Here is an 18,771-nt window from a genome sequence, read left to right on the forward strand (position 1 = left end):
GCTCTACAGACAAAACATACTATTTATTGAGAAGGAAACAAGAAAGTGCAGAATGTAGTGTTACAGTCATAACTTGGGTGTAGAAAAAGATCAACATCATGCGAGGTAGGTCCATTCAAAGGTCTGAGGGCAGCAGGGAAGAAGCTGCTCTTGAGTTGGTTGGTACATGTCCTCAGACTTTTGTATCTTTTTCCCAACGGAAGAAAGCGGAAGAAAGTATGTTCAGGGTGTGTGGGGTCCTTGACCATGCTGCCTGCTTTTCCAAGGCAGTGGGAAGTGTAGACAGAGTCAATGGATGGAAGGCTGGTTTACATGATGGATTGGGCTACATTCACGACCTTTTGTAGTTTCTTACAGTCTTGGCCAGAGCAGAAGCCCATACCAAACTGTGATACAACCAGAAAGGATGCTTTCTATGGTGTATCTGTAAAGGTTGGCCATGCTAAATTCTCCCTCAGTGTACCCGAACAGGCACTGGAGTGTGGGGACTAGCGCGATTTTCACAGTAACTTCATTGCAGTGTTAACAAGGGCTTAGTTGTGACTCTAATAAATAAACTTTAAAATGGGGGGTGGGGGGGTGGAAGTTGATGAGATGGACAGCGGTTTATATGTAGGCCATCTTGACAATGCACTGAAGCGCTAGCAACGGAGACAAGCTGACAGCTCTGCTGGCAAGAAATGCAAAGCTCACACAACTATCAATCGCTCCTGTAACAATGGGCCGAGAAAAATTCTGTTTAAATTGAGAATTGTGTTCTCGGTTCTTTCTGTGAATTATTTACAGGCCTTGTTACATTTTACTGACAGGTGTACAGTCCGTGTTTATATTTAGAAGTGTCTGTACAGACAGGGCTGACAACTCATGACTTATTAATAATCTATCTTCTTCTGCTTTTACAGCCCTTAAACTATATTCTTTTGATTTGAGCCACGAGAAGCACCCACAGCCTCATGCAAACTTGGAAGGGAATCAGATCAGTATTTCTCAGCGGATGTCTGAGACGGCTGGTTCTAATGGTGGGTAACAGGAGTTTGAAGCATCAGTTAATCGTGTGGATCCCTTGTTCCCGTTTGCCAGTAATCCCGATCAAAAATGTGTTCTTTTTCTTGTGTACCATTAGGGACTCTCACCGTCATTTTCCTGCAGTATGATAGTGTTGGCGCCCTACTCAAAGCCTCCAATAGCTCACGGCAGAGGGGGCTTAATGGGACAGCAATACAAGAGGACTACACCTTGAACTCACCCATCGTCGCTGCGGCAATCAGAGCGGACCCTCCGACTCTGTACCTCATGGATCACGTAACATTCACACTGAAGCACCTCGAGGTCAGTGCTGGTATCGCAATGGGGGTAAGGTGTGCCTCCGCTTAAGTGGTCAGCTGGAGGAGACGATGTCCTTAGTGGTATTATCGCTTAGACTATTAATCCCGTGCTACTGCTTTGGGGAACCAGGTTTGAATCCTGTCACGGCAAATGGTTTTTCTTTCTATCCATTCATGGGACATGGGCATCGCTGGCTGGGCCAGCATTTGTTGCCCGTTCCAAGTTGCCCGAGGGCATTTGAGAGCCAACCACATTGCTGGGGCTCTGGAGCCACATGTAGGCCAGACCAGGTAAGGATGGCAGATTTCCTTCCCTAAAGGACATTAGTGAACTAGATGGGTTTTTCCAACAATCGACAATAGATTCATCAGTAGATTCTCAATTCCAGATATTTTTTATTGAATTCGAATTCCATCAGCTTCCGTGCGGGATTTGAACCCAGGTGCAATTTGAATTCAATAAAAGATATCTGGCATTGAGAATCTACTGATGTCCATGAAATCATCGTCGATTGTCAGAAAAACCAGTCTGGTTCACTGATGTCCTTTAGGGAAGGAAATATGTCCTTCTTACCTGGTCTGGCCTACACGTGACTCCAGAGCCACAGCAATGTGGTTGACTCTCAACTATCCCCAAAGAGCAACTAGGGAAGGGTAATAATTGCTAGTTGGTCAGCGATGCCCATGTCCCACAAATAAATTTTAAAGAAGGAGGGGATTTGGACCAGAATACCAATTGATCACATCTGTTCATAGAATCATAGAGTCCCTACAGCACAGAAGGAGGCCATTTGGCCCATTGAGTCTGTACTAACCTCAATCCCACCCAAGCCCCATTCTTGCAACACCTCATCTTAAATCTGCTAATCTTCCTGACACTAGGGTTAATTTAGCGTGTTCATCAACCTAACCCGCACATCTTTGGAGTGTGGGAGGAAACCAGAGCACCCGGAGGAAAGCCATGCAGACACAAGGAGAATGTGCGAACTCTACACAGACAGTGACCCGAGGCTGGAATTGAACCCGAAGGGTGCCAGGCAAAAGGCGGGGAATTATAGGCCGGTTAGTTTAACGTCTGTGGTAGGTAAAATGTTAGAATCCGTCATTAAGGAGGAAATTGCGAGGCATCTTGAAGGGAATTGCTTGATAGGGCGGACGCAACACGGTTTCATTAAAGGGAAGTCGTGTCTGACAAATTTACTGGAGTTCTATGAGGATGTGTCTAGGGCAGTGGATAGAGGAGAGCCGGTGGATGTGGTCTTTCTGGATTTTCAGAAGGCGTTTGACAAGGTACCTCACAAGAGGTTATTGCAGAAGGTCAGGGGACATGGAGTTGGGGGTAGGGTGTTAGCGTGGATAGAGGATTGGTTGTCAAATAGGAGGCAGAGAGTGGGGGTCAATGGGTGCTATTCGGATTGGCGGTTGGTGACTAGTGGGGTGCCCCAGGGGTCGGTGCTGGGGCCTCAGCTATTTACCATTTATATAGATGATCTGGAGGAGGGAACCGAGTGCAGGGTGTCGAAATTTGCTGATGACACCAAGATTGGGGGAAAGGCAAATTGTGCGGAGGGTGTGGAGAGTCTGCAGAAGGATCTAGATAGGCTGGGCGAATGGGCCAGGAAATGGCAAATGGAATTTAATGTTGGCAAGTGTGAGGTGGTCCACTTTGGTAGGAAGAATGGTAGGAAGGACTATTACTTACGTGGCGAAAAACTGCAGCAGGCGACGGTGCAGAGGGACCTCGGGGTCCTTGTGCATGAGTCGCAAAAACCCAGCTTGCAGGTGCAGCAGGTGGTCAGGAAGGCGAATGGGATGCTGGCCTTCATAGCGAGGGGGATTGAATATAAAAGTAGGGAGGTCTTGCTGCAGCTGTACAGGGCATTGGTGAGGCCGCAGCTGGAGTACTGTGTGCAGTTTTGGGCGCCGCACCTGCGCAAGGATATTTTGGCCCTGGAGGGAGTGCAGAGGAGGTTTACTAGGCTGATACCGGAGTTGAGGGGATTGAGCTATGAGGAGAGGCTGAATAAACTAGGCTTGTACTCGTTAGAGTTTAGAAGAGTGAGGGGAGATCTCATTGAGACGTATAAGATGATGAATGGGATGGATAGGATAGAGGTGGAGAGACTCTTCCCGCTCAAAAAAGACAGTAGGACTAGGGGGCACAGCCTCAAGATAAAGGGGAGGCGGTTTAGAACGGAGTTGAGGAGGAACTTCTTCACTCAAAGGGTGGTGAATCTCTGGAATTCTCTGCCCGTTGAAGTGGTGGAGGCTGCCTCGCTAAATATTTTTAAGAAGCGGGTTGATGGGTTCTTGATAAGAGAGGGGATTAAGGGTTATGGGGAGAGGGCGGGAAAGTGGAACTGAGCCACAACAGATCAGCCATGATCTTATTGAATGGCGGGGCAGGCTCGAAGGGCTAGATGGCCTACTCCTGCTCCTATTTCTTATGTTCTTATGTTCTTATGTCCTTGGTTCTGTGAGGCAGCAGTGTTAAGCACTGTACGACCTCGCCCGCGATTAGGATTCTCCAGTCCCGTTGGTGTGAATGGAGATTTGGCTGAACGGCAAATTCTCCGTTCTCGTTGGCAGTGCCAGGAGGGGGCATACTAGAGCAGTGAATCATAAGAACATAAGAACATAAGAAATAGGAGCAGGAGTAGGCCATCCAGCCCCTCGAGCCTGCCCCACCATTCAATAAGATCATGGCTGATCTGTCGTGGCTCAGTTCCACATTCCCGCCCTCTCCCCATAACCCTTAATCCCCTCTCTCATCAAAAACCCATCAACCCGCATCTTAAAAATATTTAACGAGGCAGCCTCCACCACTTCAACGGGCAGAGAATTCCAGAGATTCACCACCCTTTGAGTGAAGAAGTTCCTCCTCAACTCCGTTCTGAACCGCCCCCCCTTTATCTTGAGGCTGTGCCCCCTAGCCCTACTATCCTTTCTGAGCGGGAAGAGTCTCTCCACCTCTATCCTATCCATCCCATTCATCATCTTATACGTCTCAATGAGATCTCCCCTCATTCTTCTAAACTCTAACGAGTACAAGCCTAATCTATTCAACCTCTCCTCATAGCTCAACCCCCTCAACTCCGGCATCAGCCTAGTAAACCTCCTCTGCACTCCCTCCAAGGCTAAAATATCCTTGCGTAAGTACGGCGCCCAAAACTGCACACAGTACTCCAGCTGCGGCCTCACCAATGCCCTATACAGCCGCAGCAAGACCTCCCTACTTTTATATTCAATCCCCCTCGCGATGAAGGCCAGCATCCCATTCGCCTTCCTGACCACCTGCTGCACCTGCAAGCTGGGTTTTTGCGACTCATGCACAAGGACCCCGACGTCCCTCTGCACCGTCGCCTGCTGCAGTTTTTATCCACTTAAGTAATAATCTTTCCTACCATTATTCCTACCAAAGTGGACCACCTCGCACTTGCCAACATTAAATTCCATTTGCCATTTCCTGGCCCATTCGCCCAGCCTATCTAGATCCTTCTCTAGACTCTCTCCACCCTCCGCACAATTTGCCTTTCCACCAATTTTGGTGTCATCAGCAAATTTCGACACCCGACGCTCGGTTCCCTCCTCCAGATCATCTATATAAATGGTAAATAGCTGAGGCCCCAGCACCGACCCCTGGGGCACTCCACTAGTCACCATCCGCCAATCCGAATAGCACCCGTTGACCCCCACTCTCTGCCTCCTATTTGACAACCAGTCCTCTATCCATGCTAACACCCTACCCCCAACTCCATGCCCCCTGACCTTCTGTAATAGCCTCTTGTGAGGTACCTTGTCAAACGCCTTCTGAAAATCCAGAAAGACCACATCCACCGGCTCTCCTCTATCCACCGCCCTAGACACATCCTCATAGAACTCCAGTAAATTTGTCAGACACGACTTCCCTTTAGGGAAACCGTGCTGCGTCTGCTCTATCAAGCAGTTCCCCTCAAGATGCCTCGCTATTTCCTCCTTGATGACGGATTCTAACATTTTACCTACAACAGACTTTAAACTAACAGGCCTATAATTCCCTGCCTTTTGCCTGGCACCCTCTTAAACAACGGCGTAACATTAGCCATTTTCCAATCTTCCGGCACTTCCCCGGAATCCAGCGACGTCTGGAAAATAACCACCAAGGCATCCACTATCACCTCCGCCATTTCTTTCAGGACCCTCGGATGCATTCCATCCGGTCCTGGGGACTTGTCCACAATCAGCCCCTCCAGACAGGTCCCTTTTCCAGCTTGGATCAATCAAAGAACTTTTTTTTGGCTGTTTTCCGGGTGAGTTTGGTGGAGTAAGTTCACAATTACACAGGCAAGGAGTTTCCAAGCTTGGATCACAGTCTATGCTGAAAGTTCAACGGCTGTCGGGAAGCAAACAGGATGAACAATCCTACTATTCTCGCTTGATAGGGAAATCGAGTGTCACGGTGAAAAAGCAGGAGAATGGTGTTGAGAAACCTATCAGCCATGACTGAATGGTAGAGCAGACTCAATGGGCCAAATGGCCTAACTCTGCTCCTATATCTTATGGTTTTATGGTCTTATCTATGAACAAAGAACACTACAGCACAGGAACAGGCCTTTAGGCCCTCCAGTCCTGCATCAATCATGGTGCCTGCCTAAACTAAAATCTTATGCTCTTACAGAGTCCGTATCCTTCCATTCCCATCCTATTCTTATATTTGTCTCGTTGCCCCTTCAACGCCACTATCACCCATCATCTCCCCAGGCAGCGTATTCCAGACATTCACCACCCTCTGTGTAAAAAACTTGCCCCTCACACCTCCTCTAAACGTCCCCCCCACGCACCTTAAACCTATTTCCCCAAGTACTTGACTTTTCTACCCTAGGAAGGAGCATCTGACCGTCTGCTCTGCCCCTGCCACTCAATAGCTTGTAAACCTCTACCTGCAACCTCCGTCATTCCAGTGAGAACAAACCAAGTTCCTCCAGCCTCTCCTCGTAGCTAATACCCTCCAGATCAGGCAACATCCTGGTAAATTTTTTCTGTGCCCTCTCCAAAGCATCCTCATCCTTTTGGCAGTGTGGTGACCTGCATTGAAGACTATATTCTAAATGAGGCCTAACTAAGGTTCTGTACACCTGCAGCATGACCTGCCAATTTTTATACTCAATGCCCCGACCAATAAAGGCAAGTATGCTGTTCGCTTTCTTGACTATCTTATCCACCTGCATTGCCACTTTCAGTGATCGGTGGACATGTGCGCCCAGATCTCTCTGCCTGTCAATACTTCTAAGGGTTCTACTATTTACTGTATCATTACATGCATTGGACCTTCCAAAATCCATCACCTCACACTTGTCCGGATTAAACTCCATCTGCCGTTTCTCTGCCCAAGTCTCCAACCAGTCTATATCTTGCTGTATCCTCTGACAATCCTCTTCACTCTCTGCAACACCACCAATTTTTGCGCCGTCTGCGAACTTACTAATCAGACCAGCTACATTTTCCTCCTGAACAAAGCATTTTCCCTCTCAATTTAAATATGCCCATTAATCTTGGGATCCTATTATTCAAGGAGCTAAAAGTTAGCAGAATATTGAATAAATACAAAGTGAATGAATAATTTAACTGATAAATATTTAATTCTGAGAAGGTACTTGATAAATGTTGTACTCCACTATGTTTTAATGGGAATTTCTAATTACTGGTAGTAATTTATTTGTGAAACAGCCTTCATATAATGATATTTATAAATAGATTGTACTTCGCATGTCGATGATTACAGCTTTCTACTTTTCATTCTCTTTTCACACACCATTAATATTACAAAATCATAAAATCATAGAACCCCTACAATGCAGAAGAAGGCCATTTGGCCCATCAAACCTACACTGACAACAATCCTAGTCTGTCCCCACTACCCCACGTATTTACCCTGCTAGTCCCCCGACACTACAGGGCAATTTAGCATGGCCAATCAACCTAATCCACACGTCTTTTGGAGTGTGGGAGGTAACAGGAGCTCCTGGGGGAAACCCACGCAGACACGGGGAGAACATGCAAACTCCACAAAGTTACCCGAGGCCAGAATTGAACCCGGGTCCCTGGCACTGTGAGACAACAGTGGCACAGCGGTTAGCACTGCTGCCTCACACAGCAGGGGCCTGCGTCCGCTTCCGGCATTGGGTGACTATCAATGTGGAGTTGGCACATTCTCTCCGTGTCTGCGAGAATTTCCTCCGTGTGTTCTGGTTTCCTCCCCAAAGACATGCTGGTTAGATGTACTGGCCATGCTAAATTGTCCCTTAGTGAGTCAGGGGAACTGGCAAGGTAAGTACATAGGGTTACGGAGATAAGGCCTGGGTGGGATTGTTATCGATGCAGACTCGATGGGCTGAATGGCCTCCTTCTGCACTGTAGGGATGCTTTGATTCTTTGACTAAGCGCAGGAATGTGCTATTTATTGGCATACATCCATTGCATTCAACATCATCCTGTCCCTTTTCATTCTCATTTGGTTCCAGCCTCTGAGGAAGCAGAGAGTTATGTGCGTGTTTTGGAATTACTCCATTCTCAACATGGAGGGAGAGTGGGCGACCAAAGGGTGTGAGACCCTCCACTCCAACGTCTCGCACACCACCTGTAGATGCAACCATCTGACCAATTTCGCAATCCTGATGTCGTCCTCCCAGATCACTGTAAGTACCAGGGTTGGCCAGTGGGAGGCGGCGAACCATAGGGCTTGTCGAATTGTCCACAATGCTGACAGTTGAAACCAGATTGGCAATCCAGAAGGGAGAGAGTAAAGTCTTGCATTTCATGTCTTCAGGATGTTGTGAAGTGTTTGGCAGCCAATTAGGAGCTTTTTGAGGTGCTATCACTGTTGTAATGTCGGAAAAGCTACAGCCAATTTGTGCACAGCAAACTCCCACAAACAACAATCTAGAACAAGAGGCCACAGGCATTGGCTAAGGAGTAGTAGATTAAAAACTGAGACTAGGAGGGACTACTTGTCACAGAGGATGGTGAATTTGTGGAACTCACTGCCCCATTGCATGGTGCAGTTTGAATCATTGAATGGTTTCAAGGAGATAGATATATTTCTGATTTTAAAAATGGGCTAAAGAGCTTTGAAAAATAGGTAGGGAGGTGGATTTGAGACCAGGGAGAGATCAGCCATGATCTGATTGATAGGCTCGAAGGGGTGAATTTGCCTACTTTCTCCTAATTCCTATGTTTCTGTAACAAGATGATAATGAACAGATAATCTGTTGTTTGCCCTGATGTTGGTTGAGGGATAAATATTGATCAAGACACCAGGGGGTAATGGGGGCACGCTGGTACTGTCAGTGGGCTAGCAATCCAGAGGCACAAACTAATTGGAGAGACATGTTAAAACCCCACCAAGGCAGCCGTTCAGGCAGTTACTGAAATCAGGAACTGGAAGATAGTCTCAGTAATGGCGATCGAAACTATCACTGATTATTGCGACAAAAAAAAGCTCATCCTGTTCATTGATGTCTTTCGGGTAAAAAAAAAATCGATAGTTCATATGTGGCCTGGCTTACATGTGACTCCACACCCACTGTAATGTGGCTGACTTGTAAGTGGCTGAGTGAGCCATCCTGTTCATAAGTTCATAAGCTCTGGGAGCGGAACCAGGCCATTCGGCCCATCGAGTCTGCTCTGCCATTCGATCATGTCTGAATGTTCCTCATCCCCATTTTCCTGCCTTTTCCCCTTCAACCCATTACCAATTAAAAATCCGTCTAACTCCTCCTTAAATGTACTCACCGTCCCAGCATCCACCGCACTTTGGGGTAGCGAATTCCACAGATTCACAACCCTTTGGGAAAAGTAGTTTCTCCTCAACTCTGTTTTAAGTTTACTACCCCTTATCCTAAGACTGTGGTCTCTTGTCCTAGAATGCCCCACAACAGGAAGCATCCGCCCCACTTCCACTTCATCCAAAACTTTTACCATCTTATATGCCTCAATTTGATCTCCCCCTATTCTTCAAGGGCAATTAGTTTATTTATTTACGAATTGCAAGTAGGTTTACATTAACACTGCAATAAAGTTACGGTGAAAATCCCCTAGCTGCCACATTCCAGCATCTGCTCAGGTACACTGAGGGAGAATTTATCATTGGCCAACACACCCAACCGGCACATCTTCGAACTGTGGAAGGAAACCAGACAATCCAGAGGAAACACGCGCAGACACGGGGAGAACGTGCAGACTCTGCACAAACAGTGGCTGAAGCCGAGAATTGAGTCCGGGTCCCTGGTGCTGTGAGGCAGCAGTGCTAACCACCGTGCCACCGCATCAGGGATGGACAACAAATGCTGTCTTTGCCAGCGATGCCCATATCCCATGGAGAAAGTATTCAAAAACGCCCTCCTGCACTGGTTGAATATTACCTCTGAAAGAGAGGGGAAAATACTCCAGCTTCAGATTATTCAGTTACATTATTGAAGCTTTAAACCAAGGCCCTTGTCTGCCTGCTCGGGCCGATGTGAAAGATCTTGCAGCATTACTTTGAAGGAGAGCAAACGGCTTCTCCCCAGTTCCCTGACCAACAATTATCCACTCAATTAACATTGAGACAAAGACGTGGGGGTGAATTTTCCCATCCTGCCTGCCACGGGAATCAGAGCGGGCAGGGGGTGGACCATGGAACCATTTGCTGACCTCGGGTGGGATTTACCGATTTCGGGGTAGGAGCGGCCCAATCCCACCCAGGGTAACTGGTTTTTATCACATTGCTGTTTGCGGGAGTTTGGGGTGTGCGGATTAGCTGCCACAAGACCGTAAGATATGGGAGCAGAATTAGGCCATTCAACCCATCGATTCTGCTCCACCATTCAATCATGGCTGATATGATTCTCATCCCCATTCTCCTGCCTTCTCCCCGTAACCCTTGATCCTCTTATTGGTCAAGAACCTATCTATCTCTGTCTTAAAGACACTCAGTGACCTGGCCTCCACAGCCCTCTGTGGCAAAGAGTTCCACAGATTCACCACCCTCTGGCTGAAGAAATTCCTCCTCATCTCTGTTTTAAAGGTGTGTTACTTCACTCTGAGGTTGTGCCCTCGGGTTCTAGTCTACCTCACTAGTGGAAACCCTCTCTCCACGTCCACTCTATCTAGGCCTCTCAGTAAGTTTCAATTCATGGTCTCCTGAGTGACTACACTTTGATGTGTCCTATAGAGCGCGTCGAGACATCCGGTAGACATGAAAAGCCTTTTCAAATTGGCTGCCAAATTTCCTCTTCATTGCAACAGTGACTACCCTGCAAAGGTGGATGCCACCAGACTTGCTGAATTTTTCCAGCATTTTCAATTTTTATTCCAAAAATGCTTCATTCGCTGAAATTTAGACAGGTGGGCGCTCCGAGATCCTGATGTCATGACAGACACTGTGCAAACGTTTTTCTAACCTGGATGGTTTCTGACTGCATTCATCTGTGTGTCAGGTATCACACTCGTATCCCTCCTAATGTGTTTTAACCATGATTGTCATTGTTGGTAAAAAGCCTCAGGCCTCAGCTAGTCTATATACCACATCGTGAGCTGTTATGATCTAAAATGCATCGCCAGGAAGGGTGATGGCTGTAGATTCAACAGTAACTTTCAAAAGAGAATAGGGTATGTGCTTAGAATTATAAATCATGTAGGGCAGAAGTTTATTTATTAGTCTCACAAATAGGCTTACATTAACACTGTGACGAAGTTATTGTGAAAATTCCCTCGTCGTCACACTCCGGCGCCTGTTTGGGTACACTGAGGGAAAATTTAGCATCGCCAATGCACCTAACCAGCACATCTTTGGACTGTGGGAGGAAACTGGAGCACCCGGAGGAAACCCACGCAGACACGGGGAGAACGTGCAGACTCCGCACAGACAGTGACCCGAGCCGGGATTCGAAACCAGGTCCCAGGCACCATGAGGCAGCAGGGCTAACCATTGTGCCACCCCATTAGGGATGGATGACAAATGCTGCCCTTGCCAGCGATGCCCATATACCATCAAGAAATCATTAAAAAAAGCTCTCCTGCACTGGCAGAATATTACCTCTGAAAGAGAGGGGAAAATACTCCAGCTTCAGATTATTCAGTCATATTATTGAAGCTTTAAGCCAAGGCCCTTGTCTGCCTGCTCGGGCCGATGTGAAAGATCTTGCAACGTTACCTTGAAGAAGAGCAAATGGCTTCTCCTCAGTTTCCTGACCAACAATTATCCACTCAATTAACATTGACACAAAGACGTGGGGGTGAATTTTCCCATCCTGCCTGCCATGGGAATCAGAGCAGGCAGGGGGTGGACCATGGAACCATTTGCTGACCTCGGGTGGGATTTACCGATTTCGGGGTAGGAGCGGCCCAATCCCACCCAGGGTAACTGGTTTTTATCACATTGCTGTTTGCGGGAGTTTGGGGTGTGCAGATTACCTGCCACAAGACCATAAGATATGGGAGCAGAATTAGGCCATTCAACCCATCGATTCTGCTCCAATCATGGCTGATATGATTCTCATCCCCATTCTCCTGCCTTCTCCCCGTAACCCTTGATCCTCTTATTGGTCAAGAACCTATCTATCTCTGTCTTAAAGACACTCAGTGACCTGGCCTCCACAGCCCTCTGTGGCAATGAGTTCCACAGATTCACCACCCTCTGGCTGAAGAAATTCCTCCTCATCTCTGTTTTAAAGGTGTGTTTCTTCACTCTGAGGTTGTGTCCTCGGGTTCTAGTCTACCTCACTAGTGGAAACCCTCTCTCCACGTCCACTCTATCTAGGCCTCTCAGTAAGTTTCAATTCATGGTCTCCTGAGTGACTACACTTCGATGTGTCCTTATAGAGCGCGTCGAGATATCCGGTAGACATGAAAAGCCTTTTCAAATTGGCTGCCAAATTTCCTCTTCATTGCAACAGTGGATACCGCCAGACCTGCTGAATTCTTCCAGCATTTTCAATTTTTATTCCAAAAATGCTTAATTCTCTGAAATTTAAATGGGTGGGCGTTACAAGATCCTGATGTCATGACAGACGCTGTGCAAACATTTTTCTAACCTGCATGGCTTCTGATTGCATTCATCTGTATGTCAGGTATCACACTCGTATCTCTCCTGATGTGTTTTAACCGTGATTGTCATTGTTGGTGGAAAGCCTCAGGCCTCAGCTAGTCTATATACCACATCGTGAGGTGTTACGATCTAAAATGCATGGCCTGGAAGGGTGATGGTTGTAGATTCAACAGTAACATTCAAAAGAGAATTGGGTATGTGCTTAGAATCATAGAATCACACAAGGCAGAAGTTTATTTGCTCGTGTCACAAGTAGGCTTACATTAACACTGCAATAAAGGATCATAGAATCCAACAGTGCAGAAAGAGGCCCTTCGGCCCATCAAATCTGCACCAACCACAATCCCACCCAGGCCCTACCCCCATATCCCTATACCTGCTAATCCCTCTAACCTAAGCATCTTAGGACACTCAGGGGCAATTTTATCATGGCCAATTAACCTAACCCGCACATCTTTGGACTGTGGGAGAAAACCGCAGCACCCGGAGGAAACCCACTCAGACACGAGGAGAACATGCAACTGGAGCTGTGAAGGAGCAGTGCCAACCACTGTGCTACCGTCTGCCCATAAAGTTACTGTGAAAATCCCCTAGTCGCCACACTGAGGGCGAATTTAGCATGGCCAATGCACCTAACCAACGCATCTTTCGGACGGTGGGAGGAAACTGGAGCACCCGGAGGAAACCCAAGCAGACATGGGGGAAATGCAGACTCTGCACAGACAGTGACCCAAGCCGGGAATCGAGCCCAGGTCCCTGGGTGCTGTGAGGTAACAGCGCTAACCACTGTGCCACTCTTCAGCCCATCGAGTCTATGCCAACACATTCAAAAGGCGTGAGCTCCCACCTAATTCCATCTGCCAGCACTTGGCCCATAGTTTTAAGTGTTATGACGTGCAAGTGCTCATCCAGATACTTTTTAAAGGATGTGAGACATCCCGACTCCATCACCCTCCCAGGCAGCGCATTCCAGACCCTCACCACCCTCTGGGTAAAAAAGCTTTTCCTCACATCCCCCCTGAACCTCCTGTCCCTCACCTTGATCCTACGTCCCCTACGATAGGGGTTGGGCGGGGATTGTTATTGATGCAGGCTTAGTGGTTGAACATGCACTGTCGGGGTTCTATGATTCTGCGATGGTGATGTTAATGTAAGCCTACTTGTGACATGAATAAATAAACTTTAAAACTTCCACTTCTGTGTTGAGAAAGTTGCTGGGAGAGCAAATCTTGGAACCTCTCAATTATGTGACAACCTCATTCTCCACTGTGGGAACTCCCCTACCTCATGACAGCTAACGGAAGCTCCCCTGTACCTGATAATTACTGGTGAATTTCCCTTTGCATCCGGTTTCCCATTGATCAGCTGCTTGAGTATCACTCCAAGGGGAAAATCAGTTCTCTGCTAATGGGGGATAGAGAAGCAGAATGTTTTCCCATTTACACAACAGTTCTCTCGTGTGTATTTTGTTCAGGGGATGAAAAAGGCTGGATCTTTTTTAAATGTTAAAGCTATTGACTCTTACCTCCTTGCAGGATGTCCTACATAATAATATCCTGACACGGATTACCCAACTGGGGATTATTGTGTCCTTGATCTGTCTGTCAGCGTGCATCTTTACATTCTGCTTCTTCAGTGAGATTCAGAGCACAAGGACGACCATTCACAAGAATCTCTGCTTCAGCCTGTTTATCGCAGAGATGCTGTTTCTGATCGGGATCAATATGAACAGCAATAAGGTAAGGAGCGCAAACAAACATCTCCCCATTCCCAGCACCAGACATTTCCAAACAGTCAGTCCATTCAGGCTCTCCAACCTCCTGTCCTTGTGTGACGTCATAAGACATAGGAGCAGAATTAGGCCACTCGGCCCATCAAGTTTGCTCCACCATTCAATCATGGCTGATATTTTTCTCATGCCTTTCCCCCATAACCCCGGTCTCCTTATTAATCAAGAACCTATCTATCCCTGTCTCAAAGATACTCAATGACCTGGTCTCCACAGCCTTCCGCGGCAAAGAGTTGCTCAATTTCATCACTCTCTTGCTGAAGGAATTCCTCCTCGTCTCTATTTTAAAGAATCATCCCTTTAGCCTGAGTTTATGGTTCTAGTCAGATAGTGTTTCTGTCACCCTCTGCATCATGCCTCCTAGAGTTGTGTATCAGACTGGACGAGGCGCAGATACCACTGCATGTTTCTCCTCCATACACGCTCCCACCTTCACCTCTGATTTTCCTCCCTGCTCCTCAGGGATAAGTCCCCCCATTAAAGCCCCCACCTCAGCAATGGGGTGGCATGGTGATTAGCGCTGCTGCCTCACAGCACCAGGGACCAGAGTTTGATTCCAGCCTTGGGTCACTGTCTGTGTGGAGTTTGCACATTCTCCCCATCTCTGTGTGGGTTTCGTCCAGGTGCTCCCACACTCCAAAGATGTGCAGGTTAGGCTAATTGGCCATGAGAAATTGCCCCTTAGTGTCAGACAGATTAGGACTGTAAATATATGGGGTAATAAAATACCAACAACAAACTAACAACTACATTGACACACAGAAAAATTTTCAAAATGTTATACTGCAGAAAGCTAGTTGGCGAAAGATGACAGTGGAGACAATTTTTACACAGCCAATTGAGGGTGGTACGGTAGAACAGTGGTTAGCACTACTGTCTCACAGCGTGAGGGACCCGGGTTCAATTCCGGCCTTGGTTACTGTCTGTGTGGAGTTTGCATGCTCTCCTCATTTCTGTGTGGGTTTCCTCCTGCAGTCCAAAGATGTGTAGGTTAGGGGGATTGGCCATTCTAAATTGCCTTTTAGTGTCCAAAGATATGTAGGTTAGGGGGATTAGCAGGGTAAATATGTAGGGCTACAGGAATAAGATAGGGGGATGCTGGGCCTGGATAATATGCTTGGCCAGAGAGTTGGTGCAGACTCAATTGACCAAATGGCCTCCTTCTGCACAGTGGTGACCCTATGATCACCTCAAAAATAACCCCCCACCCATATAACCCCCACCTCAACAGTAAACCCCCCAAATAAAATCCCCATTTCAGCATTAACCACTCTCATCGCACTGCAAATTGACTCTTCCACCATAGAAACCTTCACAACTGAGCCTTTTCCTGTTGTTAACCGATGTGTGTTTTGAATGGGAGTCAGAGTCACTGATCACCTAACAAATCCATGTATTGATGTCAGGCTGTGTCCAGTTAACACTGCTAAAACCTAGAGCTTGCTGCTTCATCAAGTTGCCAATGTCACCCTTGAGATGGTGATGGTGAACCGCCTTCTTGAACCACGGTAGCTCTGGGCGGTCAGGATGCTGCCATTGTGCTGTTAGAGCGAAAGCTCCGGCACCTTCAACCCAATGATGGAACAAACGTCCAAATCAGCAGAGAGTGTGACTTGGAGGTGATGGTGAGTCTGCTCCCCTCACCTCTCGAGCTGGTGGAAGCCATAAGGTCAGGCCGTGCTGTCAAAGAAATGTCAACACATTCTGTCCACTGGCTGTATGAGTCCTACTGGAATCAAAACTGAGTTAATCCTAACCAATTCAACACCATTATCAGTGGGCTTGGCACAAAAACTGACCTTAGATTGGGACTCCTGGATATCCAGGCTTGGGCGAACAAGTGGCAAGCCACATTCATGCCACCCAAATGCCCCTTAAAATTCAATGGTGTTCCATTCACTGAGTCCCCCACTGTCAACATCGATGGGGTTACCATTGATCAGAAACTCAACTGGACTTGCCACTTAAGCACAATGGCTACAAGAGCATGTCAGAGGCTAGGAATACTACGGCGAGTAACTCACCTCCTGACTCCCCAAAGCCTATCCACCATCTACAAGGTTCAAGTCAGGAGTGTGATGGAATATTCTCCACTTGCCTGGACGGGTGCAGCTCCAACAACACTCAAGAAGCTTGACACCATCCAGGACAAAGCAGCCCACTTGATTGGCACCACATCTACAAACATCCACTCCCTCCACCACCGACGCTCGGTAGCAGCAGTGTGTACTATCTACAAGATGCACTGCAATGATTCACCAAATATCCTGAGACACGACCTTCCAAACCCACAACCACTTCCATCTAGAAGGACAAGGGCATCAGATACATGGAAACTCCACTACCAGCAAGTCCCCCTCCAAGCCACTCACACCCTGACTTGGAAATATATCGGCGTTCCTTCACAGTTGCTGGGTCAAAATCCTGGAACTCCCTCCCTAACGGCATTGTGAGTCAGTCCACAGTGCATGGACTGCAGCAATTTAAGAAGGCAGCTCACCACCACCTTCTCAAGGGCAACTAGGGATGGGCAATAGTCCAAAGATGGGCAGATTAGGTTGATTGGCTATGCTAAAATTGCCCCTTTTTGTCCTGAGATGCGTAGGTTAGAGAGATTAGTGGGTAAATATGTAGGGATATGGGGGTAGGGTGAGGGGGGGGGATTGTGGTCGGTGCAGACTTGATGGGCCGAATGGCCTCTTTCTGTGCTGTAGGGTTTCTATGATTCTATGATTCTAAATGCTGGCCAGCCAGTGATGCCTATGTCCCACGAATGAATAAAAAACCCCAAAATCCCCAGCTTCAAGCCTGTGACTCTTAACCTGTGCTCGCTGGTAATAGAAACATAGAAATATAAGAGATCGGAGCAAGGGGAGGCCATTTGGCCCTTCAAGCCTGCTCTACTATTCATCACGTTCATGACTGATCATCCAACTCAACAGCCTAATCTTGCTTTCTCCCTGCAACCTTTGATCCCATTCGCCCCAAGTGCTATATCCAGCCACCTCTTGAACACATTCAATGTTTTGGCAACAACTACTTCCTGTGGGAATGAATTCCACAGGCTCACCACTCTTTGAGTGAAGAAATGTCTCCTCATCTCCGTCCTAAATGGTCTACCCCGAATCCTCAGACTGTGACCCCCTGGAATGTGACCCTTTGGGGCACTCTGAAGCAGAAGGTCACTCTGCAATGTGACACCCTCAATCAGTGGGGCCCTGGGAGGTGCGTGAGGTGAAAAATAGTCATCCCATCGGTAAGGCTGGTGTTCCCTAGTTACTCTGAAGAAGAACTGAGCATCACTCTCTATCTAACACTGAGAATGGTTGAGCTTGACGTACGGAACAGCTGAAACGGAGGAAAAAATAGTCTGTTCCCTGACATTAACATTCCCCAGTTTGATGAGTGCAATATCTAAAAAAAAACTTTTTAAAAAAAAAGTACAATTTACAACTGATTGAGGTAAAGTTAGATTTGCATTTCCACTTGCATAATTCATCACTGGACTGTCATTCAGTTTCCCAGTGGGAGTTCGAGATTACATTTTTTTACACACTGCAAGTAAGTTACAAGGATTTTTTTTTCTCCAAGTTGTTGGCCAAGTGTAACAGTTTCATGACTTACGCGGTTCTGGCATTCAGGTCTTTTGTGTCGCTTTCTTCTGCACCCCCTGCAGCTCGTCTGCTCCATCGTAGCGGGACTGCTCCACTACTTCTTCCTGGCTGCGTTTGCTTGGATGTGCATCGAGGGCATTCACCTTTACCTGATTGTGATCGGGGTCATCTACAACAAGGGGTTCCTGCACAGAAACTTTTACATCTTCGGTTACGGCAGCCCGACCGTAGTCGTGGGGATCTCGGCAATTCTCGGCTACAAATACTACGGCACCGATAAAATGTAAGTGGACCTTGTATCTCTGCAGTATCGTTGGAGTGGTACAATGGCCCCAAGGCATTTCCCAGGGGAAATTATTCAGCATCAATTTAAGACCTATCTGCCTCTTCTATTTCCTTCTTTCAGATGCTCTGCAGACCATAAGATAGAGCAGAATTAGACCATTCAGCCCATCAAGTCTGCTCCACAATTCAATCATTCAACCCCGTTCTCCCACCTTTTTGCCATATCCTTTTATCCCCTTACCAATCAAGAACCTATCTATCTCTGTCTTAAAGATACTCAGTGACCTGGTCTCCACAGCCCTCTGTGGCAATAAGTTCCACAGATTCACCACCCTCTGGTTGAAGAAATCCCTACTCATCTCTTGTGGCACGGTAACACAGTGGTTAGCACTGCTGCCTCACAGTGCTATTCCGGCCTCAGGCAGCTGTCTGCGTGGAGTTTGCATATTCTCCTGTGTCTACCTGGGCTTCCTCCAGATGCTCCTGTTTCCCCCCACACTCCAAAGATGTGTGGGTTTGGTTGATAGCCTAATTGACCCTGGTGTCAGGGGGAATTAGCAAGGTAAATATGTGGGCCTGGGTGGTCTTGTGGTTAAATGGCCTCCTTCTGCACTGTAGGCTTCTATGAGACTCTGATGTGGAGTTGCCGGCATTGGACTGGGGTGGGCACACTAGGTAATCTCATAATACCAG

General features: G+C 47.4%; 1 protein-coding gene across 1 annotated transcript in view; it reads left to right on the forward strand.

Annotated features, from left to right (window-relative positions):
• Window positions 1-18,771, forward strand: part of adgrl4 (adhesion G protein-coupled receptor L4) — a 143,564-nt gene that overhangs the window by 69,660 nt on the left and 55,133 nt on the right. Inside the window, exons 7-11 of the mRNA XM_080196494.1 lie at window positions 903-1,019; window positions 1,124-1,329; window positions 7,826-7,999; window positions 13,926-14,129; window positions 17,856-18,076. Of these exons, the coding sequence (XP_080052620.1) occupies window positions 903-1,019; window positions 1,124-1,329; window positions 7,826-7,999; window positions 13,926-14,129; window positions 17,856-18,076 (922 nt within the window). The remainder of the gene's footprint in view (window positions 1-902; window positions 1,020-1,123; window positions 1,330-7,825; window positions 8,000-13,925; window positions 14,130-17,855; window positions 18,077-18,771) is intronic.

This window comes from Carcharhinus amblyrhynchos, chromosome 9 (genome assembly GCF_965287045.1).
Source record: "Carcharhinus amblyrhynchos chromosome 9, sCarAmb.v2.hapA, whole genome shotgun sequence".
Taxonomy (NCBI): domain Eukaryota; kingdom Metazoa; phylum Chordata; class Chondrichthyes; order Carcharhiniformes; family Carcharhinidae; genus Carcharhinus; species Carcharhinus amblyrhynchos.